At 52.9% G+C, this 18,365-nt stretch overlaps 2 protein-coding genes across 2 annotated transcripts; both read left to right on the plus strand.

Moving 5' to 3' along the window:
• Nucleotides 1-3: 3 nt before the first annotated feature.
• ZFPL1 (zinc finger protein like 1) lies at nt 4-5,740 on the plus strand. The gene is made up of 8 exons (XM_042440526.1): nt 4-81; nt 455-583; nt 1,010-1,121; nt 2,024-2,217; nt 2,898-2,973; nt 3,223-3,381; nt 3,479-3,608; nt 4,217-5,740. The coding sequence occupies exons 2-8, from the start codon at nt 482-484 to the stop codon at nt 4,401-4,403; spliced, it is 960 nt and encodes a 319-aa protein (XP_042296460.1). The 5' UTR covers nt 4-81; nt 455-481; the 3' UTR covers nt 4,404-5,740.
• Nucleotides 5,741-12,185: 6,445 nt separating this feature from the next.
• On the plus strand, nt 12,186-18,129 carry VPS51 (VPS51 subunit of GARP complex). Its single transcript, XM_042439607.1, is given in 11 exon segments — nt 12,186-12,553; nt 12,979-13,108; nt 13,255-13,401; nt 14,008-14,227; nt 14,553-15,309; nt 15,594-15,809; nt 16,543-16,761; nt 16,907-17,011; nt 17,013-17,029; nt 17,327-17,414; nt 17,691-18,129. Coding segments are annotated over 11 exon segments (2,358 nt in total). The 5' UTR covers nt 12,186-12,355; the 3' UTR covers nt 17,952-18,129.
• Nucleotides 18,130-18,365: the final 236 nt, after the last annotated feature.

The following is an 18,365-nucleotide window of genomic DNA, read 5'->3' on the forward strand; positions in this document are numbered from 1 at the left end:
CGCGACAGTCCCGGAAGAGACGTGGCAAAAAAGGGCCGAGAAGAAGAGGAAGGGGAGACGTCGGTGGTCTCTGCCCCGAAGGTAAGGCTCCCTTTAGGCGCTGCGGCTCCGTTCCTCCCGAGGGCTGCTGGGAAATGTAGTTCTAGGAGGTTGTCCCCCTTCTCTGCCCAGATACAGAAAGACAAGTCGCCATGGCAGCTAAAGGGGCGTGAAAGCGCATTATATCCAGAGTGCAGATGGTCTGTGAGCCATTGGCATTGAAGTTTCCTGGGGTTTCCTGGGCAAGGCTGGTTCAGAGGAGGCTGAGAGAGAGTGACCCAGCAGCAGGGATTCGAACCCAGGCCTCTGGAGCTGGTTCTGCGTGAGGAAGGGCCAGGAGCCAAGCGCTGGGGCTCCAAGGGGCTCCCTGCCCTTCTCCTCTCTCTCTCTCTCTCTCTCTCTCCTTGGCATCCAGGACGCCTCTGCCTCCGCTGCCGCCGCCATGGGCCTCTGCAAGTGCCCCAAGAGGAAGGTGACCAACCTCTTCTGCTTTGAGCACCGCGTCAACGTCTGCGAACACTGCATTGTGGCAAACCACACCAAGGTAGGAAGGGAGCATTGAGGCGCATAGCAGCAAAGGAGATGGAGAGGCCTTTGGGCAAGCGAGGGCTGTTCGGTTCCAAGGGGCCTTGCCTCAAAACAAGGAAGGCAGACACACTGAGCCATCTCTGCCGCTTGCCCAGGGCCAGCGCTCTTGGCTGGCACCTTGCTGTGTGCCTTCAAACCATTTCCTAAACCTATGCTGGGGTTTCCTTGGCAAGCCTGGCTCAGAGGAGGTCTGCCATTGCCTTCCCCTGAGGCTGAGAGAGTGTGGTTTGCCCAGGGTCATCCAATGGGATTCACAGGCAAGCCGGGAGAGTTGCAGTTCAACACTACACCCATCATCCTCATTATCATCGTTACTATCATCCTGCTTCTTTCTCTCATTCCGGCTGCCTTGACCACGCTTCTGCCCCTCTTCCCTCCGCAGTGCATTGTCCAGTCCTACCTTCAGTGGCTCCAGGACAGCGACTACAACCCAAACTGCCGCCTCTGCAACACTCTCCTCTCCACCAAAGAGACGGTCCGGCTGGTCTGTTACGGTCAGTCATGCGCCTTTTGCTCTCAAGCTTGATATCCTTGTCCTTAACTGGCTTTGGGGGGTCAGCAGCTGGCAGACCTGATTCCGAAATCAGCCCCCCAAAAAACCCAGGCACCGGTCAAAGAAAATGAAGCTGCTTCGGTTCTCTTTGGAGATATGCTGTTTAAATGATGCATGCGTCCTAAGAGGCTGGAAGCTGCGCCAAAGCCATGCTCCAGTCCTAAGGACTGAGTGCAGCTTTGGTGCACCTTCTGGCTTCTTAATATGCCTGCGCCATTTAAACAGCATCCCTCCAAAGTGACCCAAAGCAGCTTCATTTTGGCCTGTCTGTATGGGACCATAGTTAGCTTTTTTGCATTCAACTGCATCATGCAAACAGAAGGAAAACTCTTTGCAAGACAGGCTGGATCACCCTTATTTGGGATTTCAAAATTTGAACTACTCCAAAATCCATCATTTGTCCACATTTGACAATGTGACAGTGACCGCTTTGGCTTTCTGATGGTTCAGTGTACACAAACTTTGTTTCATGCACAACATTGTTAAAGGAGTAACTGTTTATAGGGTTATCTTCAGGCGAATGCATGGAACATAAATGAATGTTTAACTAATTCTGTTTTATATTACCACCGGCTGTTTATATATCGTTTGTAGGCTGTATGCCATTGGCAGGTTTTATATTTGTATTGACTTGGTTATCTGAGTGTACAGCGCTGTGTAAATAAATACTACTCCTACTACTAATGATGATGATGAATTTTGTGTTTAGACTTGGCTGCCGCCTCCAAGACGTTTCCTTATGGAGAGGCGAGTAGCAAAATCTGCAACTCCAACCCCTTCTGGCCCCAGGCGTTTTGGATCATAAGGGAGGCTCTAATGAACTGATTCTTTCTCCTCTTGCAGACCTCTTCCACTGGTCCTGCCTCAATGAGATGGTGAGCCAGCTCCCCAAAAACACGGCTCCTGCTGGCTACCAGTGTCCTAGCTGCCAGGGCCCGCTCTTTCCTCCGGCCAACCTGGTCAGTCCGGTGGCGTCGGCTCTGCAAGACAAGCTCTCCACCGTCAATTGGGCTCGGTCTGGGCTGGGGCTCCCGCTGGTGAGATAGGACTTCTGCTTGGGGTTCTTTGGCTGGAATCCTTTTGAAGTGCCATGGCAGTGTAAGGATGCCAATGTGGGCGGCAAGGGCAGGAGGAAGGCGGCCACGATGGAAGGGAGGGCATTAGTTTCTTAACAGGTTTATAGCTCTAGCAAAGGACTGCAGTCTTTGCTTTATGCAGATCTGGAGGCATCTCGCAGGATCTTGGATGGCCATCTGTCAGGGATGCTTTGATTGAGATTTCCTGCATGGCAGAAGAATGGGGTTGGACTGGGTGGCCCTTGCGGTCTCTTCCAGCTCTATGATTCTATAAGACACTCTCTTTTTAAAAGCAGCTATGACATGATTTCAGTTGGGTTTTTAGGGTCCGTTGGGATTGTAGTCTGAAAGTGTTTTTAGAGGGAAGGGATGGGTTGAAAAGAAAATGCTCTGGTTGTTCAGTCGCTCTATTTGTGAACAGTTTCTTATTGGATATTTCCAAGTGTTTCTACCCAATATCTGGGAAGACGTGCCCATCTGTGCTAATCGGAAGCGGAATCGGCTGCATTGGGGTGGAGTGAGAGATGAGAGCTTTTTAGGGTTCCTACCCTTCAGCCTGTTCTACATGGAGCCTGGGCTTCATTCCTTTGCCCCCACCCCATTATTAACCTCACCCTGTTCTTTGCCTTCCTCCCACTCAGATTGATGAGACAGAGGTTGTCCAGGAGACAGATTCGCACAATGCCACGGATTACACAGATTGGTCCAGTTTCACAAGTGAGTAATGCCAAAAACGGCCGGGATCAGGGCGAAACACCCCACCACCACCACCACCTCTTAGCTTTTAGAAGCACCCGCTAGAAATCTGACCATACAGAACTTTCTGTGGCAGCTTCTTGTGCCCCATCCAGAACCTAGGAAAGGGTTCCCTTTTAAAAATAGAAGTCTCCGAATCCTCCAGCCGGCACGGCCCTTGGGGAAGCCAACCCTGACCAGGCCCTGGCGGTCTCCTCTCTCCATTTCCAGACCTCAGCTCAGAAGAGACGGCCCAGCAGACCCCTTACAGCCCAAGCTTCCCTTCTCCTCAGCAACCCCAGCAGAGCCTCAACAACGGAGGCCTGCAGGAGCAACACACCGTCATCAGCATGAATGACCTGGGTGCGGATTCCGTCACCATCAACGCAGGTAGGTCTATGGGAGGAGGAGGAGGAGGCAGACTGGGCTGTGGCTGAGGTTGAAATGAGCATTCTCTCCACCAATTTCCCTGCTCCCTTCCTTGCAGCCTCGTCTCCACGGAAAGTTTATGACACGCGGGAAGGTGGAGTCGGCAGAGCGTCGGAGGTTCATATAGATTCGGACGAAGACAAGTACCGCCGGCGCCCGGCCCTTGGCTGGCTTGCCCAGCTGCTCAAGTAAGTCTGGGCTACTTGGGAGATACTCGGGTGAAGAGAAATCAGGTTGTCCTCGTTGGACTTCCATCCACAAGTAAAGCCTTTCTTATTTTCAAAGACCGTCGGGAACTGAGAGTTTATGGGGAGAGAGGGCTTTTAATAATCTGCTGCATTTTCTATATTGGATGCCTGATAATGGATACGTTTCTTAGTTGCCTTGAAGCCTGTTGAGAGTGAAATGTACATCCTTAGCAATGTGGGTCAGAATCCTGTTAGAGACTGGCATCTTTGAAAGCGGACTTATGTCTGCAGGAAATAGAATTGAGCAGCTCCATTTGCATCCTGCAAAGTATGTAGGGGAGCTAGCAAAGTGATTGACGTCATTGGTCCCGTTGTGCAAAGTTGTAGTAAGCCTGAAGTTAGGTCCAGGAAGTAAACAGGACATTGTGGGAAGAAAACCAGGAGTTTGGCCTAGGAGATGAACCAGAAGTAGTACAAGTTGTGGGACGTAAACTGAGGGTTCCTGGCACAGCCCAAGAGGCACTTCCCTTTGCATGCTCTTCGTGGCTGGTTTCGTCTGTTGGAAGAGTGCCCTGACGGTTATCCTTCTGCCTCTTCTTCTCCTTTAGGAACCGCTTCAGTGCCAGGAAGCAGCCGCGCTCCTTGATGCAAAGGTTTGTCATCCTCCTCCTGATCGGCGGGATCAGCTTCCTCACCCTGGTCATCGTCATGATGAAACTGGGCCGGGCCTCGGCTGACAACGACCCCAACCTGGACCCTTTGTTCAACCCCCACATCCGGATCGGGAAACAATGAAGGGGGTTGGCCTCCCCTTCCCCACTCCTAGCTGTGGCTGGGTGGCAAGTCCCCGCTTCTGGCTCCCCAATTCCTGGAGCCTGGAGAGGGTTGGACTGGCCTGGAGACCTCTGATCCCCCTCCTCTGTGGCCTTTGCCTGGAAGAGCAAGACTATGGGACCACTCAGAAAACTGGGACAACGGCACTTTGGGTGAAAGGGGGCTGCCTCCTCATCCCTCCCTGCTCTGCAGACTGGATCTGGATTTTGGATTCTGCATTTTTGGGGTGCCCTGGGCTGCGTCATCCAGGTGAAACGTGAGGTGAGCAGTAGAGAAAGGCCTGGGGTTGCTTTTGCCTAACAGATGAACTTGACACTACAGAGAAAGAAGAGCTTGGGGTTTGGGGTCTGTGGTTGTTTTTCCCAGTTGCCACTCGCCGGCACCTTTGCTGCTTTATCTACCTGGCTTTCCTATCACTAAGGAAAAATAACAGATTGTGGGGGAGGTAGACATCATCCTTTATCCCTCCTCTCGGTTTGAGTTGCTGTGGGGGGTTTTGTATGCAAGAGCTGGGGAGGGAGGCCCTGTACTAACCATACTCTTTACTCCGCTTCACCTGGGATTTCAGAGGTTTTGTTAAGTTTTATTCCTCTGGTTTGGTGTTCAAAGACCTGCCCCACTGTTTCCATTTCCCCCACAGCATTTGTAGATGAAAGGGGACCACTTTTGGGGTTCCTTTCCTCCCTCTAACTTGGGGAGACGTTTCAAGGCTCCTGCCCGGCTGGTGCTTGATCACAGGGGTCCCTCCATCATGAAAAGGGGTCTCTTGAGAGGTCCTGGGTTCTTCATCCAAGAGTTTTATCTGTTCCATTCTAGAGATGGTTGCTTTATTTAATACATGGGTCGGCCCCTTGTCTTAACATCGTGCCTGAGAGACATTCCTTAACGCCCATACATTCTAACCCTCTGCCTCCGTCACATACATTTCTGCCTCTTCAAATGGGCGCGTTTCACTTGCCATGGGGCTGGTGGCAGAGCGGCATCCTAAAGAGCATGGCCACCCTCCTCTGAGAACTGGGTCACTCTGCAAGATGGGCAGTGGACACCCCTCAGCCCCTATTCTTCATCCATAGCACCCTGGAATTGGGGAGGTTGAGACACCTATTTGTATGACTGTCTACTAGGGGCGGCTATTGTGAGGCGTTTGGCAGATGAAGCCACAGCAAAGGGGTGCAGTGGCCCCTTTGCCCTCCTCCATTTTCTTTTGAGGGGTGGGCAGGGAGGCAAAAGCATCAACACACACCAAAGCAATAGACTTGTTTGTTGTTGTTCTATTAAACTCTCTTGGCTAATCTTGACCGGCCTTTGGACCTTTGTTTCTTCCTCAGAGACTGGCTGGACAAACAGCCCTCCAGGCCTGGTCTGGGAGGAGGCTTCTCTAGGAATCTCTAGGCTCCCCAGCGCAACTCAAGGGAGTCCTAGCGCCAAACCCCAGCAGATACCAAGGGTCCCTCTGTAGTAACAACAACGACGACAACAATAATGATAACAGACTTGAGCATCCATGGATTCTGGTATCCACTGGGAGTTGTGGCACCAAAACCCATTGGATACCAAGGGCTCACTGCACACTTTGGTCCGGAGATAATGGACAAGAGGAAAAACTCGTTTAATCCAACAAACACCCCAATTTATTTGACTCCTTAAGTGTCACACAAAGGCCCAGGAGACATCTCTGGGGTTCCTATATGGGTTTTGGAATGCGCATAAACAGGCGCGGCCGTCGGCAGCCATCTTAGATCTTCTTGTCTGCATAGGCCTGGGGGAGTCTCCCGTCCATATTCAGGGTTCCTGAGGCTTGGGTCCTTCCTGTTCCTCCGCAGAGGGCTCTTCTGGGGCCAGTTCCTCCAAAGGGTCATGGTTGGCCGAAGGATCCTGCTGCGTCTCTCGGTCCAGCCGGCGTCGAGCGCAAAGAGGAGGCTGGGTGGAGACCACCGAACTGCGGCTTTTGCACTGCCCTCTGGTCACCTGTGGCACAAAAGGGTGAGAAAGGGGCCGAAAAGGTTATAGCGCTGAAAGGTACTCTCTGGCCTCCTTAGGATGATGACCCTTAGATGCGTCTAAAGGAAGATGCCAAGAGGGACCTCTCCCCATCTGGCCCTCTCCGCCTCCAGCCTCCAATCCATTGGCTTTTCATGCTAGTCATTGCCTTCTGAGGGTGAATCCCTGTCTAAATGACCACTGTTGATGGTCTTGATGCCAGATGCCTTCCACCCGGCTGCAAAGGGACGAGCCCATCCGTTATGACTGCCAGGACTATGTATTATGGCTAAGAGTTGTTCTAGGTGACGGTCGGAGGCTGCGTTTTGGGAGGGAAAGCCATTTGGGACCGGCCAGGGCTGCGGAGGCCGGATCCAAGCGCCAGGCAATCCTTGGGAGGGTCATAATGACAACAACGCTAGTCATAACCGCCAGGCCCCTAGGGCCCCAAGGCAGCCCTCTCCCTCGGGGGCCAAGGCTCACCCGCAAGGAGACGGAGGCCTTTTCCCTCCGGCCGGCGGTGAGCCCCAGCATCAGGGAGAAAAAGGAGTGCAGGATGTGCATCGCATAGGCGACTATGGCAGCCAGGCTCAGGCGGGAGGCCAGGGACACGCAGGAAGCCATCCAGGCGTTGTCCTCGGTCTCCAGGACCAGCTGCAGCCTCTTCTTCGCGGCCCCGGAGCCCAGGGGCAGCAGCAGCAGCAGCAAGGGCAGGAGCAGCCCAGGGGAGAAGGGGGCCAGCCCTGAGGAGGCCATGCCTGCGAGGAGAGCCCTGCTGCCTCGGCCAAGGCCCGGCTCCCTCTCAACGGACCCAGCGGCAGCGTCACCGAGGGAACCATTGTCACGTCGCGCCTGGGTTCCGAGGGGGAAAGCGGCTCACGCCCACGCGGCCTCCCGAGGGCAACGGACGCTCTAGGACTGCCAGACTCTCTCGCCAAAGACAAGAGACGCTCTAGGAGTTCAGTGTACATCAGGGCTTGTCTGCTCTAAGCATTCCAATCTCCCTCTCCAAAGAGAATGGCCGCTCTAGGACTTCCAGCGTCTCTCTCCATCCAAAGACAACGGCCGCTCTAGGAGTTCAGCACTGCTCCTCTCGTATCACCCGAATCCTCCTAGGGAGGCCAGGAGCCCAATTGGAAAGAAAGGAGTGTATTTCCCCAGAAGGAAACCCACTGGTCCCTCCTCCCTGTGAGCCAGGGCTAGGGGCACAAGAGCCCCCCCCCCCGGATACGGAAGAGGCGCACATGGCAAAAACAACATGTTTTCATTATAATAATAATAATAATAATAATAACATTTTTATTTCTGAGAGAAATGGGTTTGAATCAAACACATAAGATTTAATAAGAGTTAGAAACACATGACTAGCATAGAAAGCAATCATCGTATGCTATAATGAGATCACATATATAGATAGTATGGAACCACATACATACATGTACAGTATACTATTACAATCAATATGTCTCTTCTAAAAGGACTGAGTAAAGCTCAGCTGAGGCCCTTTCACTGAAAGGGAGTTTTTAGACAAGCTTTTTATAACACCGTTATTTATTAAATATTAAATATATTGTTTTATAAGAATAAAGGGGGGGTTATATCTTTGATAATAAATAAGATACACTTAGTTACTTTAAATAGTATTTGTTGTCTCCGTTAAGATTATCAAAATGGCAAAGTGTCCTGTTTAATCAATCAATCAATCAATCAATAAGACAGACTGTCCCTGGAAGTCAAGGACGAGGGGGCAAAGCAGTTTTTGGAGCCCACTGATAAGAGAGCCCCATCCTCATTAAATGCCAAGAACACTATCTTTTAGGTGGGGTTACTAAAAGTCAAGAGACATCCCTTTTGCGCAGGACTAATGGGGGGCAATGGATATTAGAACACACCTATGAATCTATAGTGACTACATGGTCATGAGACGTATGATGAGAGAAATGCGCCCTCCCCAAAGGTATCCAACTCCATCTTGGACTCTGAGAGGGAGAGAAAGGAACTGCGCCCTCCCCAAAGGTATCCAACCATCTTGGACTCTGAGGGGGAGAGAAAGGTAGGCCAATCCCATCAGGCCTCCCTTAAAGGAACGGCACCCTCCCCAAAGGTATCCAACTCCATCCTGGCCTCTGAGAGGGAGATAGGGTGGGCCAATGCCATCAGTCCTATCCTAAAGATAAAGATCCCTCCATCTGTCCATCTGCCTTGGTCCAGGCCTCAGAGGGAGAGAAGAATGCTGGACCTAATCCCCTTCCCCTCAACCATTCCCTTCTCCTTCTGTGTCATGTCTTCTTAGATTGTAAGCATGAAGGCAGGGAACCGTCTAATTAAATGATTTTATGTACAGTGCTGTGTAAATTTACAGCGCTATATAAATAAAGCTTAATAATAATAATAATGTTACGGGGGGAGCTTTTACATACATGAAAAGGGGGCCTTAAAATTGATCCCATTTCTAGATCTGGCCCATAAGGAAATGAGACAGAAATATTGTAACAGAAAATGTCCTACAAACACTCTGTAAATACAATAAATTGCCTGAGACTCTTCTTCTTCTTCTTCTTCTTGAAAGATTGTAACTAATACATTGGAAACTGCTGCTTCACTTCTTTTCTCCTCATTCACTTCTTTTGGTACTTTGAAAAATCTCTATCTCACAATTTCTATCCCGCTTTTTGCCAGGCAACCAAAGCGGCGTAGAACAAGTGAAAATACAACCATATAGACATAGCCCCCCCCTTAAAACAAGATTAAACAATATAGGACTAAACCTGGTCTTTAAGGGCTGTAGTAGATTCCTCCCAGAGGACCTGAGAGTATGAGTGGATTGTATGGAAGCAGGCGGTCCCTTAGAAAGGTTGGGCCCAAGCCATGGAGGGCTTTAAAGGTGATAACCAACACCTTGTACTTCGCCCGGAAACTACTAGGCAGCCAGTGGAGTGACTTCAATATTGGTGTCCTATGGTCTGGGAGGAGGCCCCTCTAGGAATCTCTAGGCTCCCCAGCGCAACTCAGGGGGGGGGGGTCCTAGCACCAAACCCCAGCAGATACCAAGGGTCCCTCTGTAGTAACAACAACAATAATAGGGTCATTTTGAACAGACTAGAAAACTGGGCCAAAGCTAACAAAATGAAATTCAACATGGAGAAATGAAATGCACAGGTTAAGATTATGGGGGACACCTGGCTGAATGAGAGACTTATACGTGTGAAAGGGATCTAGGAGTCCAAGTAGACCATAAGTTGAACATGAGCCAACTACGCAACTCTGCAGCTAACAAGGCCAATGCAATTCCAGGCTGCATCAATAGAAGTACAGTATTCAGATCAAGGGGAGTAATAATGCCACTCTATACTGCTTTGGTCAGGCCCCACCTGGAATATTGTGTCCAGTTCTGGGCACCACAATTTAAAAAAGACATTGAGAAACTGGAGCCCTGTGTCCAAAGGAGAGTGACTAAAATGGTGAAAGGTCTGGAAACCATGAAGCCCTATGAAGAATGCCTTAGGGAGCTGGGGATGTTTAGCCTGGAGAAGAGAAGGTTAAGAGGGGATATGATGAGAGCCCTGTTTAAATATTTGAAGGAATGTCATATTGAGGAGGGAGCGAACTTGTTTTCTGCTGCTCCAGAGAACAGGACCCAATGGAGCAATGGATGCAAGCTCCAGGAAAAGAGATTCCAGCTCAAAATTAGGAGGAACTTCCTGAGAGCAAGGGCTGTTCGACAGTGGAACAAACTCCTTCCTCGGAGTGGAGTCTCCTTCCCTGGAGGTCTTCAAACAGAGGCTAGATGGCCATCTGTCAATGGGGATGCTTTGATTTAGATTTCCTGCATGGCAGAAGAAGGGGGTTGGACTGGATCAGGGCCCTTGTGGTCTCTTCCAACTCTATGATTCTATGACTTGAGCATCCATGTATTCTGGTATCCACTGGGAGTTGTAGCACCAAAACCCATTGGATACCAAGGGCTCACTGCACACTTTGGTCTGGAGATAATGGACAAGAGGAAAAACTCGTTTAATCCAACAAACACCCCAATTTATTTGACTCCTTAAGTGTCACACAAAGGCCCAGGAGACATCTATATGGATTCTGGAATGCGCACAAACAGGCGCGGCCATCGGCAGCCATCTTAGATCTTCTTGTCTGCATAGGCCTGGGGGAGTCTCCCATCCATATTCAGGGTTCCTGGAGTTTGGTTCCTTCCTGTTCCTCCGCAGAGGGCTCTTCTGGGGCCAGTTCCTCCAAAGGGTCATGGTTGGCTGGAGGGTCCTGCTGCGTCTCTTGGCCCAGTCGGCGCAGTCGGTCCAGCCAGCGTCGAGCGCAAAGAAGAAGATGGACGGAGACCACCAAACTGTGGCTTCTGTACTGCCCTCTGGTCACCTGCGGCACAAAAGGGTTGGAAAGGGGCGCAAATTCAGAACTGTGCTTCCTTAGGCTCAGGGGCCAAAACGGTGATAGCACCGAAACATACTCTATGGCTTCCTTATGATGATGACCCCCTTAGATGTTTCTAAAGGAAGATGCTAAGAGGGACCTCTCCCCATCTGGCCCTCTCTGCCTCCAATCCATTGGCTTTTCATTCTATTCATTGCCTTCCGAGGGTGAATCCCTGTTTAGAGGACCGCTGCTGAGGGTCTTTCTGCGGCGCTGTCTTGCCGCTTGCGTTCCGCCCGGCTGCAAAGATACGGGCCAATCCATTATTATTACTGTTATTATTTATTATTATGACTAAGGGCAAAGGCTTGTTATTGAAGGTGTTTGTCAGAGGATGCGTTTTGGGAGGGAAAGCCTCCTTTGGGAATTCTCGCCCGAACGAAAGGCCAGGGCTCCGGAGGCCGGATCCAAGCCCAATCCTTGGCAAGGCAATAATAACAGCGGCCGCCATAATGACCGTAAGGCCGAGCCTCTCCCTCCGGGCCGAGGCTCACCTGGGGCACGGCCAGGGCCTCTTCCCGGCCCTGCGGCTGGGAGCTCTGGGGAGGGCTCCTGAGCATCAGGCACATGATGGTGCAGATGATGTGCAGCATATAGAGGGTGATGGCGGCCAGGGACAGGGTGAAGGCCAGGGTACTGCCAAACAACATCCAGGCATTGTCCTCGGTCTCCAGGACCAGCTGCAGCCTCGTCTTCGCGGCCCAGGAGCCCAAGGGCAGCAGCAGCAGCAGCAAGGGCAGGAGCAGCCCAGGGGAGAAGGGGGCCAGCCCTGAGGAGGCCATGCCTGCGAGGAGAGCCCTGCTGCCTCGGCCAAGGCCCGGCTCCCTCTCAACGGACCCAGCGGCAGCGTCACCGAGGGAACCATTGTCACGTCGCGCCTGGGTTCCGAGGGGGAAAGCGGCTCACGCCCACGCGGCCTCCCGAGGGCAACGGACGCTCTAGGACTGCCAGACTCTCTCGCCAAAGACAAGAGACGCTCTAGGAGTTCAGTGTATCTCAGCGCTTCTCTGCTCTAAACATTCCAATCTCCCTCTCCAAAGAGAATGGCCGCTCTAGGAGTACGTCAGCGCTCTACTGCTCTAAGCATTCCAATCTCCTTCTCCAAAGGCAACGGACGCTCTAGGACTTCGGGGTACCTCAGTTCTTGTCTGCTCTAGGCCTGCCAGCCTCCCTCCCCAAGCCAAGAGAACGGCCACTCTAGGAGTTCAACGTACAGTACCTCAGTTCTTGTCTGCTCTAGGCCTCCCGAAGAGAACGTCCGCTCTAGGACTCACCACTCTCTACTCTGGAACCAACGAGAGGGTCCACTCTAGGCCGCCTCCTCCTCCTCCCGCGCCGCTTCCGCTGCCTCTTCCGGCGCCGCTTCCGGGGGATGCGGGACCTGGGGGACGTAGCTCTGCTGCTGGTGGCGGTGCGAGCGGCGCTGGCGGCGCTGGTGGTCTCCTTCCCCCGCGAGGGCCGGGCGCCTCCGGTGAGGGACCCTGGCGAGTGGGGGCCCCATGTCTGCCCTTCCGGCCGAGAGGGACTCGGCTCCGCCGGGAGGAAAGCGGAGGCCTCGCGGTATGCTGAAGCTCTACTACGGACTCCAGCCGCAGGAAGAGGGGCAGCAGGAGATGGCGGCGGCGGCGGAGGGCCAGGGCCAGCTCCCCACAGACATCAACGGGCCCCACTTCGACCCGGAAGCCTTCCTGACCAAGGTAAAGGCCATGGCAACCGCCCCTCGCCGTCGCCGTGGCAACCGGCGCTCACTGGGAGACACGCCCCTTCCGTCGCCATGGCAACCCTCCCTCCCTCTTTCACAAGGGGCTCTCCATTGCTAGAGTCGAAGGCGGTGCTTCCATTGAGCATGGGCAGAGTGCCTTTCCCTCTCTCCCTCCTCAAGGCCTGCTTGGGTTAAAGGGATTTAGAAGGGCACCCAGACAAAGCTCTTTGCCAGGCCAAAGGTTCCCCTGGGCATGGGCAGAGTGCCTTTCTGTCTCCCTCCTCAAGAGCTCCTTGGTCCAAAAGGGTTTAAAATACGAATCCAATTAGAAAGAGGAGGAGGAGGAGGGCATCGGAATGGAGCCAGGCAGGTTGTTCCTCTGGGCATGAGCAGAGTGCCTCTCCTCCTCTGCCCTTCCAGCTGCGGAAGGAGTGCCCCTTGGCCCAGCTGATGGACTGCGAGACGGACATGGTGAGGCAGATCCGGGCCTTGGACAGCGACATGCAGACCCTGGTCTATGAGAACTACAACAAGTTCATCTCGGCCACAGGTAAGCCAGGCTTTCATGGGCTGCGGGGCCAGGCTTCTTCCTTGGGAGCCACAAACAGCAGCAGCCCTGGTTCAAAACCAGGCTTAGGCCTTAGGAAATAGCACCCGCATAGCAGCCAAACCCTTTCCTCCTCCTTCTCTCCCCAGACACGATCCGCAAGATGAAGAACGACTTCAAGAAGATGGAGGACGAGATGGACTGCCTGGCGGCCAACATGGCCGTCATCACCGAGTTCAGCGCCAGCATCAGCAGCACCTTGCAGGACCAGCACCAGCAGATCACCAAGCTCTCCGGTAGGCAGGGAGGGCAGCGCATCGCACAACGCCCTTGCTGTGTAGGTTAAGAGGTGATATGGCAGACCTGTCCAAGTGTTGGAAGGGCTGCCATATTGAGGGTGGAGGGAGCTTGTTTTCTGCTGCTCCAGAGAAGAGGACGCAATGGAGGCAAGCTCCAGGAACAGAGGTTCCACCTCAACAATAGGAAGAGGTTCCTCTTCAACAGCAGAAAATGCTTCGTTGGCGAGTGGCGGAGTCCCCTTCTTTGGAGGCTCTCTTTAAGCAGAGGCTGGATGGCCATCTGTCAATGGGGATGCTTTGACTGAGAGTTCCTGCATGGCAGAAGGAGGGGGCTGGACTGGATCAGGGCCCATCTTGGGGTCTCTTCCAACTCTGTGATACTGGTGGGGTGAAGAAGTAGCAGGCAGGTCCTAGGAGCTGATACAGGAGGGCTGGGAAAGGAAGGAGCTACAGCATCCTTGCTTTGTAGCCCTGCTTCCCTCCCCGGCCTCTCCGTGCAGAGCTTGGCCTCTCCTGGGAGCTGGGAAGGCTATGTCTTGCTCTCCAGGCCCCAGGCCTGCTCCTCTGCTGCCTCACCTTGGCCTCTTCTCTCCTCCAACCCAGGAGTCCACGCCCTCCTTCGCAAGCTGCAGTTCCTCTTTGAGCTCCCGGCCCGGCTGACCAAATGCGTGGAGCTGGAGGCTTATGGGCAGGCTGTCCGGTACTACAGCAAAGCCCGCTCCATCCTCCACCAGTACCAGCACATGCCCTCCTTCCGGGGCATCCAGGATGACTGCCAGAAGATCATGGCCGACCTGGCGCAGAAGCTGCGCGAGAAATTCAGGTAGGCACCAGCGGGGAGATGGCAGCCTTTTACCTGGAGGAAGTGCACTCTATGGCCATAATCCCAGCTGGCAGGTTGGAACCAGTGGAAGCTACTGCCCTTCTGCAGAATTAATGCAGTTTGAGACTGCTTTAACTGCCATAGCTCCATGCTAGGAAATCCTGGGATTTGCAGTGTGTTGTGGCACCAGAGCATTAATACAGAAGGCTAAACGCCATGGCAATTAAAGCAGTATTAATGCTGCAGTGTAGATGCAGCCTCAGCCTGTGACCAAGCTCTAAGGGAGCCCTTCTCTCTCTCTCTCTCTCTCTCTCTGTCTCCCCAGGGATGGTGGTTCCGGTGCCAAGGACTTAGCCGAATGTGTGGAGTTGCTCTTGCAGTTGGGCGAACCGGCGGAGGAGCTGTGTGACGAGTTTCTCTCTCACGCCCGCTGCCGCCTGGAGGCCGAGCTGCAAGCCTTGGAGGCTGAGTTGGGGGGCGAGGGGCAAGCCCTGGGCACGGCCGCACCAGCCACCGATATCCTGGAGTTCACCGACCGGGGCTGCAACAGCTTTGTCAGCAACATGTGCCTGGTGATCGCCTCCTACCAGGAGCTCTTTGTCAACCGGGCGGGAGGGGAAGACATCGCCCGCATGGCCCACGACAAGCTGGTGGCCTTTGTGGACGACTTGATGGAGCGTTACTTTGTCCTGGTGGAGAGGCGCATCCAACTGGAGAAAGGGGTAGGTGACAACTCCTTGCTGGTCCGGGCGCTGGACCGCTTCCACCGACGCTTGCAGGCCTTGGCCAAATTGGTGCCGGCATCCCGGGCGGCCTCCGAGGGCACAGAGATCGTGGTGCGGGCGGCCAAGGAGCGCATCCGCCAGTACCTCCAGGCCCTGCAGAGCTTCTACATGGACTGCCTGACGGACGTGCGCCAGTCGCTGGCCACCCCTCGCCTGGTGGGCAAGGACAGCCCCAGCCTGGCCGAACTGCTGGCCACCATCTCGGCTTCCATTCTCAACCAGATCAAGTCGGTCCTCACCTATGTCCACCTCTTCACCGCTAAGGATATCACTTTCTCCAACAAACCCTATTTCAAGGTACAGTGGGAAGGTTTCCTCTTTATAACATATATGTATGTATGTGTATATGTAGGGTACGTACCCCAGAGAGTTAGACTAGCTTCTTGTTCAGCAATAGTACAATTATAGCCTGGACTTACACTCTTGTAGTTGCTGCCAATTCACATTTTTGGTGACGTGGTTTGGATGCCCTACTTTGTTCCAAATACCTGGGGTTTTTTAGAAGACACATTTGCATTGCCATCCAATGGCTTCTTCTGCTGTTGTGCCTCTTATTCACTCCTGCCTTTTACCCCTTCCAGGGTGAATTCTGCAGCCAAGGCGTCCGCGAAGGCCTCGTCGTCAGCTTCATCAAATCGATCTGCCAGACGGCACGCAACTTCTGCGAGAGCACAGGCGACAAGGGAGGCGCCACGCCGCCAGCGCTGCTCCTGCTCCTCTCCCGCCTTTGCCTGGACTATGAGACCTCCACCATCAGCTACATCCTGACTCTGACCGACGAGCAGTTCCTGGTCCAGGTATATAGAAGAGATGCTTCTGTCCCAGGCTGAGCGAAAGGCTAAGTGAACAGCTTTGATGAATTCCAAAATTCAAGCTCCACGTGGGTGGCTGACGTAGTGACACCTTTGCCTTGTGATGATGGTTTAACATACACAAACTTGGTTTCATGCCCAAGATTGTTTAAAATATCATATATAAAATAACCAGGAAGCCTGAGGCAACCACCCAAAAAGGGGGAAATCCCACCACAAGCTGCCTCCGTTTTCCACAGAGAATGAAATAGCAGAAGTGAAATGTGTACTTTATGTACCATTTGCACAATCTGTGTGTTGGACAGGACGTCTTTGCTTCCTTGTTGCAGTATTTGGGAGTTGCCACGTGTGCCTCACCAGGCCTTTGTGCGCTTACCCAGAGGATGCCTCTTTCCTTCTCCTGATCTTGGGGGAGTCCCAGAAAAAAAACCCAGCCGGCTCACCCTGATCCTATGACACTTTGCTTCTCCATTTTTCTTAGGCCTGGAAAAATGGCTCCCAGACTTTGCCTAGCTTTGGTGTGCTTTTCAGCATTACTTGTAAGCCAGGAACTCATTGGGTGACCTTAGGTTTTACCTCCAACCTGACATATTCTGAATACTTGAACAGTTGGCTTGGCCCATCAGAAGGGTCAGATGTAAGGATTACTAGTGGATTTGGAGCTCTCTGGACATTGTTTTTTGCTGCTGCTAGTTATCCTGGTTTGCTTTTGTCCCAGGACCACTCCCCGGTGACCCCTGTCACGGGGCTCTGTGCCGAGGCCCGGGAAGCCGCCCAGAAGCTACTGAACCATTATGTGAAGGTGCAGGGATTGATCATCTCTCAGATGCTGCGCAAGAGCGTGGAGACGCGGGACTGGATCACCACCATCGAACCACGCAACGTCCGGGCCGTCATGAAGCGCGTGGTGGAGGACGCCACCTCTATCGATGTCCAGGCAAGTGGCTAGTTGGACAGGCCCTTGGAAGGAACCGGGACCCATGTTTCACTTTCCCCATAAACGGAGGGGTCAGCTTTGGAACCGGGGCAGAGTGTCCTCTCTGAACAGGGCTGAGATGCACCCCTGCCTTTTCCCTGCACAGGTTGGGCTCCTGTATGAAGAAGGCGTGCGGAAAGCCCAGAGCAGCGACTCCAGCAAAAGGACCTTTTCCGTTTACAGCAGTTCCCGGCAGCAGAGCCGCTATGCCCCCCAGCTACACACCCAGGTGAGCTGGATTCGCCGGAGTAGTCTCACCTAGTTTGCAGGGTTAGGTGCAGGTGGAGGGACAACTTGTTGCTTTGCCAAAACAGGGAATGAGGAGGAGCTTGCATGGAATGGAGAAGTGCTGGAGCAGACAAGGGAGAAAGGGGCGAAAGGAGGGCAAACAGCCCTCCTGGCCCCAGTTCATGCAGCCCCTTTCCTCTCCTTTCCCACCTCCATCCTTGAAGACTCAGTCATTCTCACAGGCAGCCAAGCAAGTGGCAAGTAGCCGAATCTGACATGTTCTCTCCTCCCTCCGCAGTGCCCCCATGGATACCAACCTGCTGAGCAATATCCAGAAGCTTTTCTCGGAGCGCATCGATATATTCAGTCCTGTGGAGTTCAACAAGGTGAGAATGGGTCTGAAACCCCCTTTTGACTTTAATAAGGAGGTTTCATGCACAAAACCATTTTAAATATTGTGTATAAAATTACCTTCAGGCTCTGTGTAGAAGGTGTATAGGAAACGTCAGTGAATTTCATGTATAGTCATGGCTCCCGTCTCCACTATGTTATGAAGCATTTTGTGTCGAGCTTGAAAACACCACTAGCTTTTCCTGGATCTTCAGAGTCCGATCCGTGCTCTTCGCCTTTTTATGTTCCCCTCTTCCTCCTCTCCCACGCAGGTCTCTGTCCTGACCGGCATCATCAAGATCAGCCTGAAGACCTTCCTGGAGTGCGTCCGCCTGCGCACTTTCGGGCGTTTCGGCCTCCAGCAGATCCAGGTGGACTGTTACTACCTCCAGCTCTACCTGTGGCGCTTCGTTTCGGACGAGAACCTGGTGCATTTCTTGTTGGATGAGATTGTGGGCAGCACGGCCCACCGGTGCCTTGACCCAGTGCCCATGGAGCAGAGCGTCATTGAGGTCATCTGCGAACGCGGATAGGGCAGCGAGAAGGCAGGGCCAGCTGTGGGACAATGCAGGAGGACTTACACTTCCTTTGCTTCTGCAGACCCACTGGGCACCTTGGAGAAAAGCAGAGAGGGCTGGTGGAAACCGTTTCTGACTGGGAGTCTCCAAATTTAGCAGTACTGTATCATAAATAAAGGATAATTTAACCTGCTTTTAATTTTCATGGTCAGTTAATGCAAACTGCTTTAACACAGTTGCGACCAAGGTATGGAGTCCTTGGTAAAATCATAAAGCTGTGTCCATCGTAGAAGGCCAAGGGCTGCATCTAAGGGGTTTTTAGGTAATGTAGACAAGCCCCAAGTAGGCAACCTTTTATTAAAAGTAAGCATCCACTTACATTTTGAAAAACTGCACCATGTGAAAGCTGTTAAAACAGTGCAAGAGTGT

This window comes from Sceloporus undulatus, chromosome 9 (assembly GCF_019175285.1).
Source record: "Sceloporus undulatus isolate JIND9_A2432 ecotype Alabama chromosome 9, SceUnd_v1.1, whole genome shotgun sequence".
Lineage (NCBI taxonomy): Eukaryota > Metazoa > Chordata > Lepidosauria > Squamata > Phrynosomatidae > Sceloporus > Sceloporus undulatus.